Raw genomic sequence first — 13412 nt, 5'->3', positions numbered from 1 at the left:
ATATTATATTAAATGTATATTGCACTTGTAGCAAATAACTATTTAAAATGTTTGCTTTATACATGCTTGCATAATGCATCACTTAAAAATATAATTTGTTCTCTAGTATGTACCTTATCAAAGGAAACTCAGTGAGAATCCTCAAATAGAGCAAACAGCTTTATAACATTTTTAAAATCGATATTTTACAAGGCTCAATAAGAGAAGTATTTCAGAGCAGAGAAAAAGTTCATCAGAAAAATAAACTTTTTTAGCAAAAAGGTGAGAAGAATACATGTGTTATTTTATGGAAGGTAGGTAGATGGTTATGGATTGCTATTTTAAAATCTAAATGCACATGTATCTACATAAGTCTAATGCATTAAACAAAAAAGTGAAACAACAAAAAACCTTTAGAAAGAATAACATTCTAAATAGGTACAGTAGGTAACTTTCAAAATTTATATACAGTGTGGCTCATATAAACAAATTATCATACCTAGATAAAAGAAACTAAGATCATCTAGGGTTTTTGGTTTTACTTACTAATTTTTACTAATATTTTTAACAGGAAAAGCTTAAAAGTCATTCATCACCATGTACGGAACAGTAAAAATAAGGACAGATTTCGAAACCATGGAAACAAGATACGAGGACTAGTTAATGTACAAGCATTAAAGTTTTAAATAAGAGAATCTCTAAAATATATTGAACCAAGTGTTCAAACTAATCAAACTAGTACCCTGTTTTAATCTAGTAGCTAACTTTTAAATCCAATATGTTTTGCTAATTAAAGCTGAAGGAACAAATAAAGGGATTTTAGCATTACCATCATCCAGTTGTAGACCTATCAGAATTCATGATGCATTTAAAGATTAATAATATATAATGGAGAAACATATCACTAATATCATAATTAGGTTTTCCTATTGGAAAGAGAATACAAAAAGATGAAAGTTATTTTGCATAGGAAAAGAAAACAGAAAAGATTTTCTTGCAGTAGGCAAACATAAAAGTACTCACTGTTCCTGACTGTGGCATAGCAAACACATCAATCACTCTGACCGTGTAATCATCAACAAATTCTCCAAGCATGAGACCCATAACTTCCATTGGAACTCCAGCACGGCCATGTTTTAACATCTGTAAACAGGAAGATAGGCAGACACAAAGCGTATTTAAGATTTTTGGTCTCTTTTTGTTTGAAAAAATAACCTAATTTTGCTTCAGTGGAAATAAAAATATTTTATAGATGGGCCTAAAATAATACCTAAAGTCTGAGGGGATTAAGATGGCAAATATACCAAAGTAGATTATAGTAAAAGCAACAGAGGTCTCCAATCGAAGTAACTCCATTCATAACTTACTTTTAACAGAGCCAGGGAAGAGATATAAACTTGTTCTGCTGTGTCCACTGCAGGAGCATCTGTAGGAGGCCCCTAGAAATAAGTACAACAGGTATTATAAACACAATGAGTACAGGTGTAGAAAATAAAAGTTACGTGTAATATAAATTTGATTGTTTTAAAAGAGTTTTAAAAGAAAAAAAAATGTCCAATCTTTTCATTCGGTTACAATGCAAATAACCTGGTTTATAACAAATATCAAATCTGAAGAAAATACAAATTTAGCACTCAGACAAGTTTCCAATGGACCTAAAGCATCTATTTTTCAGCAATGCTAACCTATTCATGCTACAAAATAACTCTAAAGCACAAAGAAGCCACAGTTTCTATTGCAACGTGACTACAAAATGCTGTTAGACTAGCATGATTAACTGAAGGAAGAGGAGAAACAGCAAATCCTCTGAGCTTCTTGATTTTTAGCTAAAGATAGCACATAGATTAGGGATATGGAATTGCTTTGCCGATTCATAGATACAGTGGGAGGGAAAGGGAAAGAAGACTTCTAATCCCTAGATGAAATAGCTGTGAACAACATACTCTGCACTTCACCTAATGAAGTTGCTCCCCTCCCCCGCACAACAAATTTAACACAATTGCCTCAAGCGTGAATAAACTGGTTAAGTTATGAAAATACCTCCAAAATCCTGACTACTGCTTAAAAACAAATATTATTAATCTTATTATAGGCTAAGGAAGATACCAAGTTTCTTTGGAAAATTCTACCTTATTCATGAAAAGAAACAAATCTCTTTTGACTATAACTTTCAGGTGCACAAAGCAACTTACAGTCCTTACCTTCAAGATGCCTACAACCTTAAAATCTTAAGCGATTCTGTCCCCAATTAACGGACACCTAAAAAAAATCTTGCTTTTTTAGTGCTGGGTAGGCTGGGAAACTATCCTGAGATGTGATTTGTAACTGCCAGGTCCTGCTTTATTTAATAAAGTCCTCACCCTGACAATAACTCTTCTACAAATTACATAATAAACATGTAGCTATTCAAATTGTAACTCAATGATCTCTCTTTCACTTACTGAAATTCGACAATTGCTTTACTCTTTACATTCCACACTTACAGGTCTACATGTATTTCTTCTATTTATTATATACTGAATTCTGCAATTTGTTTTGTTGAAATGCTCATAATAATTACTGAAAGCATTAAGTATAAAAGGTTCTAGAGTAAGTTTTCTCTAAATAGAAGAATATCCGGTTTGCATTTACTTTTGTGCAAAGTAGTAAAAAAAAAAAAGTCAAGCCCCGAAAATTTGTATTTTAATAACAAATGCCAAACAGTAAACTTTAAAAATGACCAAACTTTTCATTTATCATCAAATGTAGTTTGTTGTTGTTGTTGTTGTTGTTTTGGTGGGGTGGGGGTGAGGGGTGGGGTGCTGGGGATTTAACCTGGAGGTGATTTACCAATAAGCCACATCCTAGTCCTTTTTAAGACAGGGTCTCACAAGGTTGCTTAGATCCTCTCTAAATTGCTGAGGCTGTCCTCAAACTTTTGACACTCCTGCTTCAGTCTCCCAAATTGCTGGGATTACAGGTGTGTCCTACCATGCCTGGTTTTAATGCAGATTTATTGCTTATCTTTTAAACAGACAAGAATCTGTTTCAGAATGAAAACTTAGTGCAAAGTTGAAGTCCTAGGAGGCCAAAACATTGGCTGAAGTCATAATTTCAGCAATATACTCTTATTCATTTAAATAAAAAAGATAAGAAAACTAAGAAAAATTTGAGAACAATAGCAAGTTAGACACAATGAGAGGTTTGGGAAAATAACACTATAAGGTTAGGATGATGAACAGAGTATTCAAAGCATTATTTCCTGGATCTGTAGCAAATGTTAATATTGCATGTGGAAGGCCTGGCACAGTAATGCACACCTATAATCCCAGTAGCTTAGGAGGTTCAGGCAGGAGGATCAAATTTCAAGGCCAGCCTCAGTAACTTGGTGAGGCCCTAAGCAATTTAGGAGACCCTATCTCAAAATAAAAAAAATTAAAAAGAGCTGGGGATGTGGCTCAGTGGTTAAATGCACCTAGGTTCAATCCCTGCTACCACACTCCCCACAAAAAAAAGCATATGGAAAAACAAAGTTACACTGGTGTCTTAACTATAGATATTAATAGTCTTTTCTCAATTTGTCAGAAAATATTTAGGAAAAAGAGAGGATTAAAACATCACATCATCACCAAATGTGTTACAGACAAAATCCAGAAACTATTACTGCCAAAAATGAAGGAAGAAAACTTGTTTTGCACATTCTAAATAATCAGCTCCTAGCAAAGTGCCTGGCACATAGTAAAAACTCAGTAAATATTTGTCAAAAGAAAGAGAGAGAGAAAGAGACAGAGAGACAAACAGAAGAAGGGAGGGAGGGAGAAAGGAAGGTGAGTTAAGGCAGCATAAACCAACAGAACAGGAAAGAAAAATTGCCACCAATTATTTTCTTCTGGTTCGGAATCTTACTAACAGAGAGCCATATACCGGGGGAAACAATGCAATTGTTTCTTGTAAGTCTATGAGTGCTGTTTTTAAGACAGCAGTCATGGTACTTTCTGTTGTCCCTCTCACATTCTCAATCTCATTACTGTCCTATTCTGTTTCCTGATCTGGTCAGACTGTATTTCCCAGATAAAAACCTAGCAAGAAGTAAAGAAGAGTGTGTAGCAGTGAAATGCAACAAGAGGTAGCATGTCTCTGTGGGACAGATCTTGACTACCAGTGAATATCTGAGGCTACTGTTATTTACACATGTTCACTTGTTCAGGAAAGCACATAAGTAAGGTAGGAAAAAACCCACTAAAGATTCTGGAAACTGAGCTCAGAAAGGTATGTGAGAACTTGTGTGGATACATATCAAAGGTGACCTGAAAAGCCCTGAAGATGAAGAAAAAAAAAAAAAATGTGTAGCTACAATTATATTCACTGTTTGTGGTAAACCCTACTGCAGAACACCATTCTGATGATTCAAAGAGAAAAAAGACACCCCAAAGTGGGAAACATCAACAAAATTTTGGAAAACTACTTGGTGTACATAAAATACAAGAAAGAAGGTTTCTCTTCTCTTTCTTCCACACTGGTGATTGAACCCAGGACCTCGTGTAGGTCAGGCATGCACCCTACCGTTGAGCTACATCCATAGCCCTTTAAAAAAAATTTTTATTTTTAAGACAGGGTCTAAGTTGCCCAGGCTGGCCTCAAACTTGAGATCCTCTGCCTCAGCCTACCAAGTAGCTAGGATTACAGGAATACACCACCTTGCCCAGCTAAGAAAGTTTCATTTCTATGAAATATAAATTTGGAGGATAGAAAAAGATGAAAAATAATTAAGAATTCAAATTATGCTGGGAGAAACAAGTGTAAAATAACTAAGACAAGTTTAATTTAGAGATATAGAATACAAAATTGTTTTTACACAGAGAGGGGACAACAGAGCCGTGCTGGTTTGACGATTCTAGGAATATGAATTTAAAAGTGTTTTAAACAACTTGAATGTAACCACTATAAAAATTAAAACACTGGAAAAAGAAAGAAAAGAGAGAAAAAAGAAAAGAATAAAAGGAAAGAAGGTAGAGAGAGAAACACCACACTGTCAATTAAACAACTGTAGGAAGCCAAGAAAGGAGAAAAACAAAAATAAAACAATATAAGGTAAGATCAAATATACTGGTTATGAAAAAAATACAAATGGATTAAAATCCCTTGTTAAAAGATAAACGCAGGGGCTGGGGATACAGCTCAGTTGGTAGAGTGCTAGCCTAGCATGCATAAGGCCCCAAGTTCAATACCCAGCACCACCACCACCACCACTACCACCACCACAAAAAAAAAAAAGGCATCTCAAAATGGGTTTAAAATGGTAATTTGTGTATTTATGAGCAAGAGTCAGTGAGATATAGAATGAGTATCTCTTCCCTAAAATGCTTGGGATCAGAAGTGTTTCAGATTTTAGTGTTTTTTGAAATTTGGAATATTTACATAGATTTTACCAGTTGAACATGCCTATTCTGAAAATCCAAAATGTATACATCTCCAAACTCTGAAACTGAACAGTTGAACGAACATTTTGGATTTGAATCCAAGCATTTTGGATTTTGATTAGGAATGTTCAACCTATATGTGGATTTCTTGTGTAAAAGAAACAACGATGGCCACTATGGTTCACTCATCTTCCATTCTTCAAGTTATGTATTACACCATTATTTCCCAATATTAAATCATCTTTGTAGGGATTAAATTATTCAAGTTTGGTTTAATAATTTTTACTTATGGTTTTCATTTTTCTGTTCAGAAGTGAGACTAGATTGGTCTGGCCATGTTTCTGCTAAATTTATCTATGTCTTTAATATTCAAAACAGTTTGTTATTAAAACATTTGGGCTGGGGATGTGGCTCAGTGGTAGAGTGCTTGTTAGCACGTATGAGGCCCTGAGTTTAAAAAAACAAACAAAACCCACCAAAAAAACAAAAATGAAAAATTACTTAATAAATAAAACATTTGGCTTTGAGGCTGCTTTTGGTGCTAATTACTATAACCTTCAGTGGTATTGATAAATTCAGTTTATCGAGATGGAATGAACTACTATACTGTTGCAGAAATTTTCATTTTATTTATATTTCAAAGCTATAACCATAAAATTGAACATTTTTTCATTTTTTCTTTTTTAATACTGCAAACATTTAAAACTAAATTTGCTTCTTTGTGTCATTTTATTACAAACCCACATACATTAGAGTTACATTTAAAAAAAAAATCAAGTCATAACAAAAACTATGCTAAATACTAGAAAAATGACTATCTGATCAGAATGAAGAAACACAAAACCAGTGTACAAACAAATAAAAGAATGTAAAATTGACACAATCTAAAATTTCTTAATACTAACAGAATGAAAAAGCATAGTGAAACAAACACCTTCCCAAAAAAACTGTCCCATTTATTATGTCAGTATATAAGTATATTAAAACAACACTAAAACCTTAATGGAAACATGGACAAAGAATATAGAGGGACTAATTATATAAGAAATACATGCTAAAAAATACAAAAAAATGTTCAACTTCCCTAGCTGATCTTCTTTAATTAAAGAAATACCAATTAACACATTAAGACAGTGTGTTTTCCCCCCAACCAAACTTCACAATGCCCAATTCTGGAGAGTATAATAAAAGAGACACTCAGTGCTGCTGGGAGGATTGTGAATCGGCAACTGAACAATGTATACAAAAGCCTTACAATATACAAACTTTGTGACCTACTTTTTAACTCTTAGAAATTATTTAAGTAAATTAGCAGAGATGTTTGCAGTAACCAAGTTGTTCATGATAGTTCTTTTAATAATAAAAATAAGCCAAGTAACTTAACCTATAATTAAAGAGTATTATCAAAAGCCCCCTCCTCCAATGGCCCTAATGATCTAACTATAAACTTAAGTTAAAACCAAGTACCACAATCTGTTGCTGTATTTTAACTTACAATCTTGAAAGAACTGTCTGCTAAATTAGAAAGAAAGAGGCAAGGCTGTAGGAAAAACAAAACAAAACAACCCTGCATGCTGTTGGGAATAAATTGGTATAGTCACTATGAAAAAGAGTATGGAAGTACTACTTCAAACCAATAAAGGGAAGGGAGGAGGAATAAGAAAGACAGTAGAATAAATCTAACATAATTTTCCTGGGTACACATGAAAATACTTCTAAGTTAACCCCACCACAGGAGTGGGGTTCTAACTAGAACAAGATATATTCCCTGCTTGTATAATTTTATCAAAATGGATTCTACTATAATGTATAACTAAGAAGAACCAATAAAATAAAATAAAGTAAAATAAACAGAACAATCACATAACCTAGCAATTCCTCTTCTGGGTATTATGCCCAGAAGAAATGAAATCAGCATCATGAAAAGTTTTCTGTACTCCCATGTTCACTGCAGCACTATTCACAATAGCAAGATATGGAAACAACCTAAGCGTCTGCTGACAGAAGAACAAATAAAGTGTGGAATTTATACACAGTGGAGTATTACTCAACCATAAAAAGAAAGAAATCCTGCTATTTGAAACATGTATAAAATGTAGGATACTATACTAAGTGAAAAAAGTCTTACAAAGAAAGACATGATCTCACTTATATGTGGACTCTAAAAAAATGAACTCATAAAAACAGCTGAGTGGTAGTTATCAGAGGTAGGAAGGTGAGGAAGAAGGGAGATCTCAGAGTACAAACTTTCAGTTAATAAGTTCAGGTGAGGTGACATATGTAAATGAACCTGATTGTGGTAATCATTTCACAAAATGTATATATGTGAACTCATCACATTGTACACCTTAAGATCATACAATTTTATTTGTCAATTATATATCAGTGAAGTGGGAATGTTATCGTTTGGATGTGAGGTGTCCCCCAAAAGCGCACAAGACAATGCAAAAAGGTTCAAGAGAAATGTTTGGGTTGTGAGAGTCTTAACCTAATCAATGAATTAGTCCCTGATGGGATTAACCAAGTGGTAGCTAGAGGTAAGTGGGGTGTGGATGGAGGGAGTGGTTCACTGGGGACGTGGCTATAGGGTATATATTTTGTAACTGGAGAATGGAATCTCTCTGCTTCCTGATCACTAAGATGTGAGATGCTTCCTTCCATCACCCTCACCCACCATGATGTTCAGCTTCACCGTAAGCCCCAAGGAATGGAGTCGGCCTTCTGTGGACCAAGACACCTCTGAAACTGTGAGCCCCCAAATAAACTTTTCCTCCTCTACAATTGTTTTGGTCAGATCTTTTAGTCACAGCAGCAAAACAGCTACCTAAAACAGGGAACAAAAAGGAAAGCTAAGAAAAAGGTGTGGTTGCCAAATACATTCATATTGAAGCAGATTTCTCTCCCTTTTTTTTTTCTTTTGGCAGCAGGGATTGAACCCAGAGAACTGAACCACTGAGTCAAATCCACAGTCCTTTTTAGTTTTTATTTTGAGAGAGAGTCTCACAAAGTTATTGAGGGCCTCACTAAGTTGCTGAGGCTAGCTTTGAACTTTTGATCTTCCTGCCTCAATCTTCCCAGCTGCTGGGATTAGTCTTGTTGCTCCTGCACCTAGCTTCTATCCTTTCTTGGTGGCTTTGATAAGAAAGGGAGGTAAATGAAGAATTAACCCGTGAAACAACCTGTTAGGCTTTAAATGATTACCAGTGCAAAGTATTTTAGTGACTTAAGATGCAGCCTTTTTTTGGTTGGTTCTGGACACTAAGTAAAGGATTCCACTTTTCCAGAGTCCTTCACTCTAAAAAATCTGAGTTGCCCAAAACTGGAACATGACTTAAAAGTCATGATATACAGGAAATGTGAAAAAGAACTTGATGAAGTTTGGAAAAGAACCAAGGTACAGAAGAGCTCTGTTTAAGTAAATAACTGAAAAGTTATCAGAAGATGTTTAAACTAATAGTTCTCAAAATATAGTCCCTGAACAGTCCATCAGCATCACTTGGGAACTTGTTAACAATGTACCTTCTTATCAAATCAGAAATTGTGGGGCACAATCTAGATATAAGGGTTTCAAAGAAGCTCACCTACTGTGTCTGATGTTTGGTGAAGTTTGAGAACCACTGAGGTAGACTATATTATAGTGTGTAGAACTGTAGACTAATGGAAAGCAGCAGTAGGGATAGTAGACTGGGATTCAATGTAAGAAACATATGGATCCAAGTTCTCTAAAGAAAAGTTAATGAGTTTTCTGTACCGGAAGTTAATCAAACACAGTTGTTTAGATTGGTAAAAATGTCATACAAAGGATCAAACATTTTGTTGACTGATCAAATAAGATGATATTTTCAGGTTCCCTCCTAGCTCCTATCAACTATCCTATTATCTCCCAAGGAAGACATCTCAAATTCAATGTCTTCAAAAATTAAGCTCACCATGTTTCTCTATAAACCATATGCCCAGCTTATTCTAATTAATAATTTAACTCTCTCAAACTAGATACTTAAGCAAAATTTTTGTGGCCTCTTCTTTAGTTCCTATATTTAATATATTGCCAAGTTTTATCAATTCTTTATTTTTCTGCAGTGGCAGAGAAGTTTGAAAAATGCTCATTTCTGAGGAAGTACTTGCAAGAAAATATTACACAAAGAGTTCACTGCTAGTCAAGGAAGTTTGGAGTATATTTTGTATCTATCCACTCGATTCTCAAATTTATGTTGTATACTAGGATAGTAAAGGCTCTAAGTAAAATCCTGGGTTGGAAAAAAAATCTGTTTACCTTTGTTTAACCTGAAGTTTTCTAAATTGTTCCACGGGTCATACAGTACTATCAAAAAACCTGGAGTTTGTTTCAGGCTCTGAAAAAATACATCATTTTTTTCAAACGTGTGACCAGGCTACAAATAACAGTTAAGTAATTGCTGTAGCTATGTGGATAAACGAAGGCTTCAAGAAGCTTGTGAGGCAGTCAAAATATACATCCACATAGATTCAAGGCTAAAAAGTATCACAACCAGGACTAAAATATAATTTCTGATTTCTAGCAACATTATATTATCCCACTTTCAGATGCCCAAGACTACTTTTATTTTGAGAGCTTAGTTCCTTTTCATTGTTAATAATTTTAGAAACCTCCACCACCTGTATCCATTTCCTATTAAGGAAAATGGAAAGAAAACTTGGGATGTCCTTCTTATTCAAAAGCAGTTAACATGCTTACTGAGAAAAGAACACACATACAACAGGGTCTCCCTATGTTTTCTAAAATCTAGAGGGCACAGTGAGATATCAGATATCAGAGCAAAATGCAGTTCTGGGTGTACCTGTAACACAGGATTTATGCTAATATGAAAGCAAAAACAACAAAATCTTTATTGAAATCTACCATGGGAAATTTAAGTCACACAAAACATTAGTAATTTTTTAAAAAAATCGGAGTATACAAATAATAGATAAAAACAAAGCCAGAATAGTTTTTGAAATTATTCAAGAATTAAATCATGGTTATATATACGTTAACATATAAAATTATTTGAGTATTAATCAAACCTATTCTAAAGAACTAAATAACTAGGTACTAATTCATGATAGAAGTAGAGATTTCAAATATAATTAAATAACTTAAATAAAATATATGGGTCACAAGAGTCAGTGAGGAGAGTAGGAGTAGTCAGGATAATGAGATGATAATGGCCAAAGAAAGTGTCTTGGGATTAGCATCATGGAGGAACCACCAGCCAATGTTTTTAGCCCTCACCTACAGAAAGTTTTAAGACCCTTGAACTTTTCCTGCTCTCATGCTTGGTATTTCCAATCCTATGACTTTAATGAGAAACCAATGGTTTCACAAGTAGAAATTGATACAAACTATTTTCTCAAACTAACTATTGTTAGGCTATGTTTATATTCAACTAAAATAGACATATGTGATCACACATAAGGGCAAGTTATATATATCCCATTATAGGACTTTTAAAAATCCTGAACAAATGAACAGAATGTAAACCACTTAAATCATCCTTCATTTATTAAGAACTTACTATGTTTAAGAAGCTAAGCTAAATGCTGAATAATCTGAGGGCAAAAAAGAAAAAAAAAACTGTATTATGTTTTAAATCAAATGAAAATCTGGTTCCCAAACAATGTTTGAATTTTAAAAACTGGCTTAGGCTATTAATATAAAAAATAGTAAGGGGAAAATGTCTTCTTTCTGGTGCTTCATCAACAGCATAGCTATAAAATTATCAGCTTCTATAGTGTGTGAACTATTCAAGTTAACTCTGCTGACCTTGTAACAACTATTTCACCACCACAATAAAAAAAGAACAGAAAGTCACCTTTTGGAGATTGAACATGAATGTAAGTTAAATGTCAATGTCCTTTAATAATAATTATTACAGTAACTAAAGGCACAAGTATTAAGACGTACTTAACCAGAATAAATAAATATAAATTAAACTAGTCTATATTTTATACAATGCCACTATGAAATAAAAACACGTATCACTGATGACGGGTAAGTAAAATAAGACGCATCTGACTGTTCTCCAGCTTTATATTCTACTGTTAAGGGAAGATTAGCATTTGAAAACTGAAATACGACTTAAAATTATACATTGCTGCAAAGACTATGAAATTGCCAGGTACAGTGGTGCATGGCTATAATCCCAGAGGCTAGGAGGGCTGAGGCAGGAGAATCATAAGTTCAAAGTCAGCCTCAGCAATTTAGTGAGGACCTAAGCAACTTAGTGAGACTCTGTCTCTAAAATAAAAAAGTAAGGGTTGGGGATGTGGCTTAGTTGCTAAGCGCCCCTGGGTTCAATCCCTGGTACACAAACAAAAACAAACAAACAAAACTACGGCACTAAAATGCACACACCCCTCACAAAAACCAGAAACTTAAAAAATTACTTTTGCTATATAAATCCTCAATACTCAATTCCTACAGGCAACTCTGAAATAATGGAAGTCTGACTTTTTAAAGTAAGTTTGTTTTAAAGGGGTGGGGGACACAACTCATACCTTTAAAAAAACGAAATATATAAATCAGCTCCCTACACAAATAAAAAGTAAGTAACTAAGCCACAAACACAGGCTGTGTGACCAGTCTTTATTTAGACATGGAAATCAAACTAACCAATGACAAAAAAACCTACTATGGATTGCAAAAAGGTATCAAACTCACCTATGCACAATGAGTTTTGAACTGCTACATTGGGCAAAAGAAATTATCATCCAGGTCAAAAAATTGTAAACGTTGTTAAATTAAATGAATGAGACAACTTTGTTGTTGTTTTGTTTTTCTCCCTCCACTTAGAAGGTTAAATCTGATCCAGCAAAAAAAGCTGTGACTTTTACTTGGGCAGCCCTTGTTGACTAAGTGCTTTAAAAAAAAAAAAAAAAAAAAAAGGACATATTTGCCATTATAACAGCATAAAAACTAACATCTCAAAGTGTTACCTACTCAAGCCTTTTAACAAATTTGTTAACACTATTAGTTATATTACTCCACCTTTCTCTTAGTGTGAACTGATATCAATTATTTAGACAATTTTATTATGCTATTTAATGCCTGATGATTTAACACAAACCTAAGTGTCACTTAAGACAAATGTAAAATAGTATCACTGGACTACAACACCCCCAAAACACTTAAAAATATAATTATCTTGAGAACTGACAATGAATACTTCAAGATTCATTAATAAAGTTGTTCTAGTATTTAAATATTACACAGGATTTAATTTTATCACGACTATTGAAAGGTGCCTATTTGGTTTTACATCTTAGAATTATTTTTAAGTCCAAATTTTTTTTTAACAAAGAGAAAAACAACATAAAACCTAAACATAAAATATGTTGAACAGCTGGCAGAAAAAAAATGTATGGTAGCCAATATAATCCTCAATAAATTCTATCGTAAAATTAAAACATCTGATGAAATAACCACCTTCAGTTTCCTCAGCTAAAAACCCCTTAAAAACAAAGACTGAACACAAAATAAGTGAATTCAAACATACAAATAACTATCACTGTACTGTTTATCTTTTACCCAGCAAGGTAAGAAACAACCTTTTAATACTTTAATTTTGTGAGTATTAAACAACTAGTGTGAAAAACAAGCTGCATGTAAACTATTTCTACTGCCTGAGCTTCAATGACTAGCTGAGGCAACCTGTTATAGGAGGTGTTAATTGGCAATAGGAGTACAAGTCAGAAGCATGTTCCCCATCGTCCTAACCCAGCAAGGCTAGGTCATTAAAGTGGAAATGAATTCTTTCATGTCGACTTAACCCTTTCAGTGCATGATTTCAGTTGTTCTCTCTCAATTAATTTAAAAAAAAAAAAAAAAAAAAACTTGCTACTTTTTAGAATTACAACACCCCCCCCCCCCCCCCCCCCCCCCGGCCAAAAGTCCTTTGGCTGATAGTTCCAATGACTTATTTGGAAGAAAGAATACAGTAAGTTAATTGCAAGGTAATACTGCAACTCTCCCTTCCAAAAACATAAAAACTAAGTGTATTTGCTTACTTGAACACT

The 13412-nt window shown here is 33.9% G+C and overlaps 1 protein-coding gene across 2 annotated transcripts in view; it reads right to left on the bottom strand.

Moving 5' to 3' along the window:
* Positions 1-13412, bottom strand: part of PSMD14 (proteasome 26S subunit, non-ATPase 14) — a 113857-nt gene that overhangs the window by 41865 nt on the left and 58580 nt on the right. For both annotated transcript variants that reach the window (XM_079131828.1, XM_079131827.1), the window contains 2 exons: positions 1347-1418; positions 1003-1122 (listed from right to left, as the gene is read on the bottom strand). In XM_079131828.1, the coding sequence (XP_078987954.1) occupies positions 1003-1122; positions 1347-1418 (192 nt within the window). The remainder of the gene's footprint in view (positions 1-1002; positions 1123-1346; positions 1419-13412) is intronic.

Source organism: Sciurus vulgaris (assembly GCF_902686455.1).
Source record: "Sciurus vulgaris genome assembly, chromosome: 3".
Classification (NCBI taxonomy): domain Eukaryota; kingdom Metazoa; phylum Chordata; class Mammalia; order Rodentia; family Sciuridae; genus Sciurus; species Sciurus vulgaris.
The sequence above is the reverse complement of the archived record's forward strand: the minus strand, read 5'-3'. Positions and strand labels throughout refer to the sequence as shown.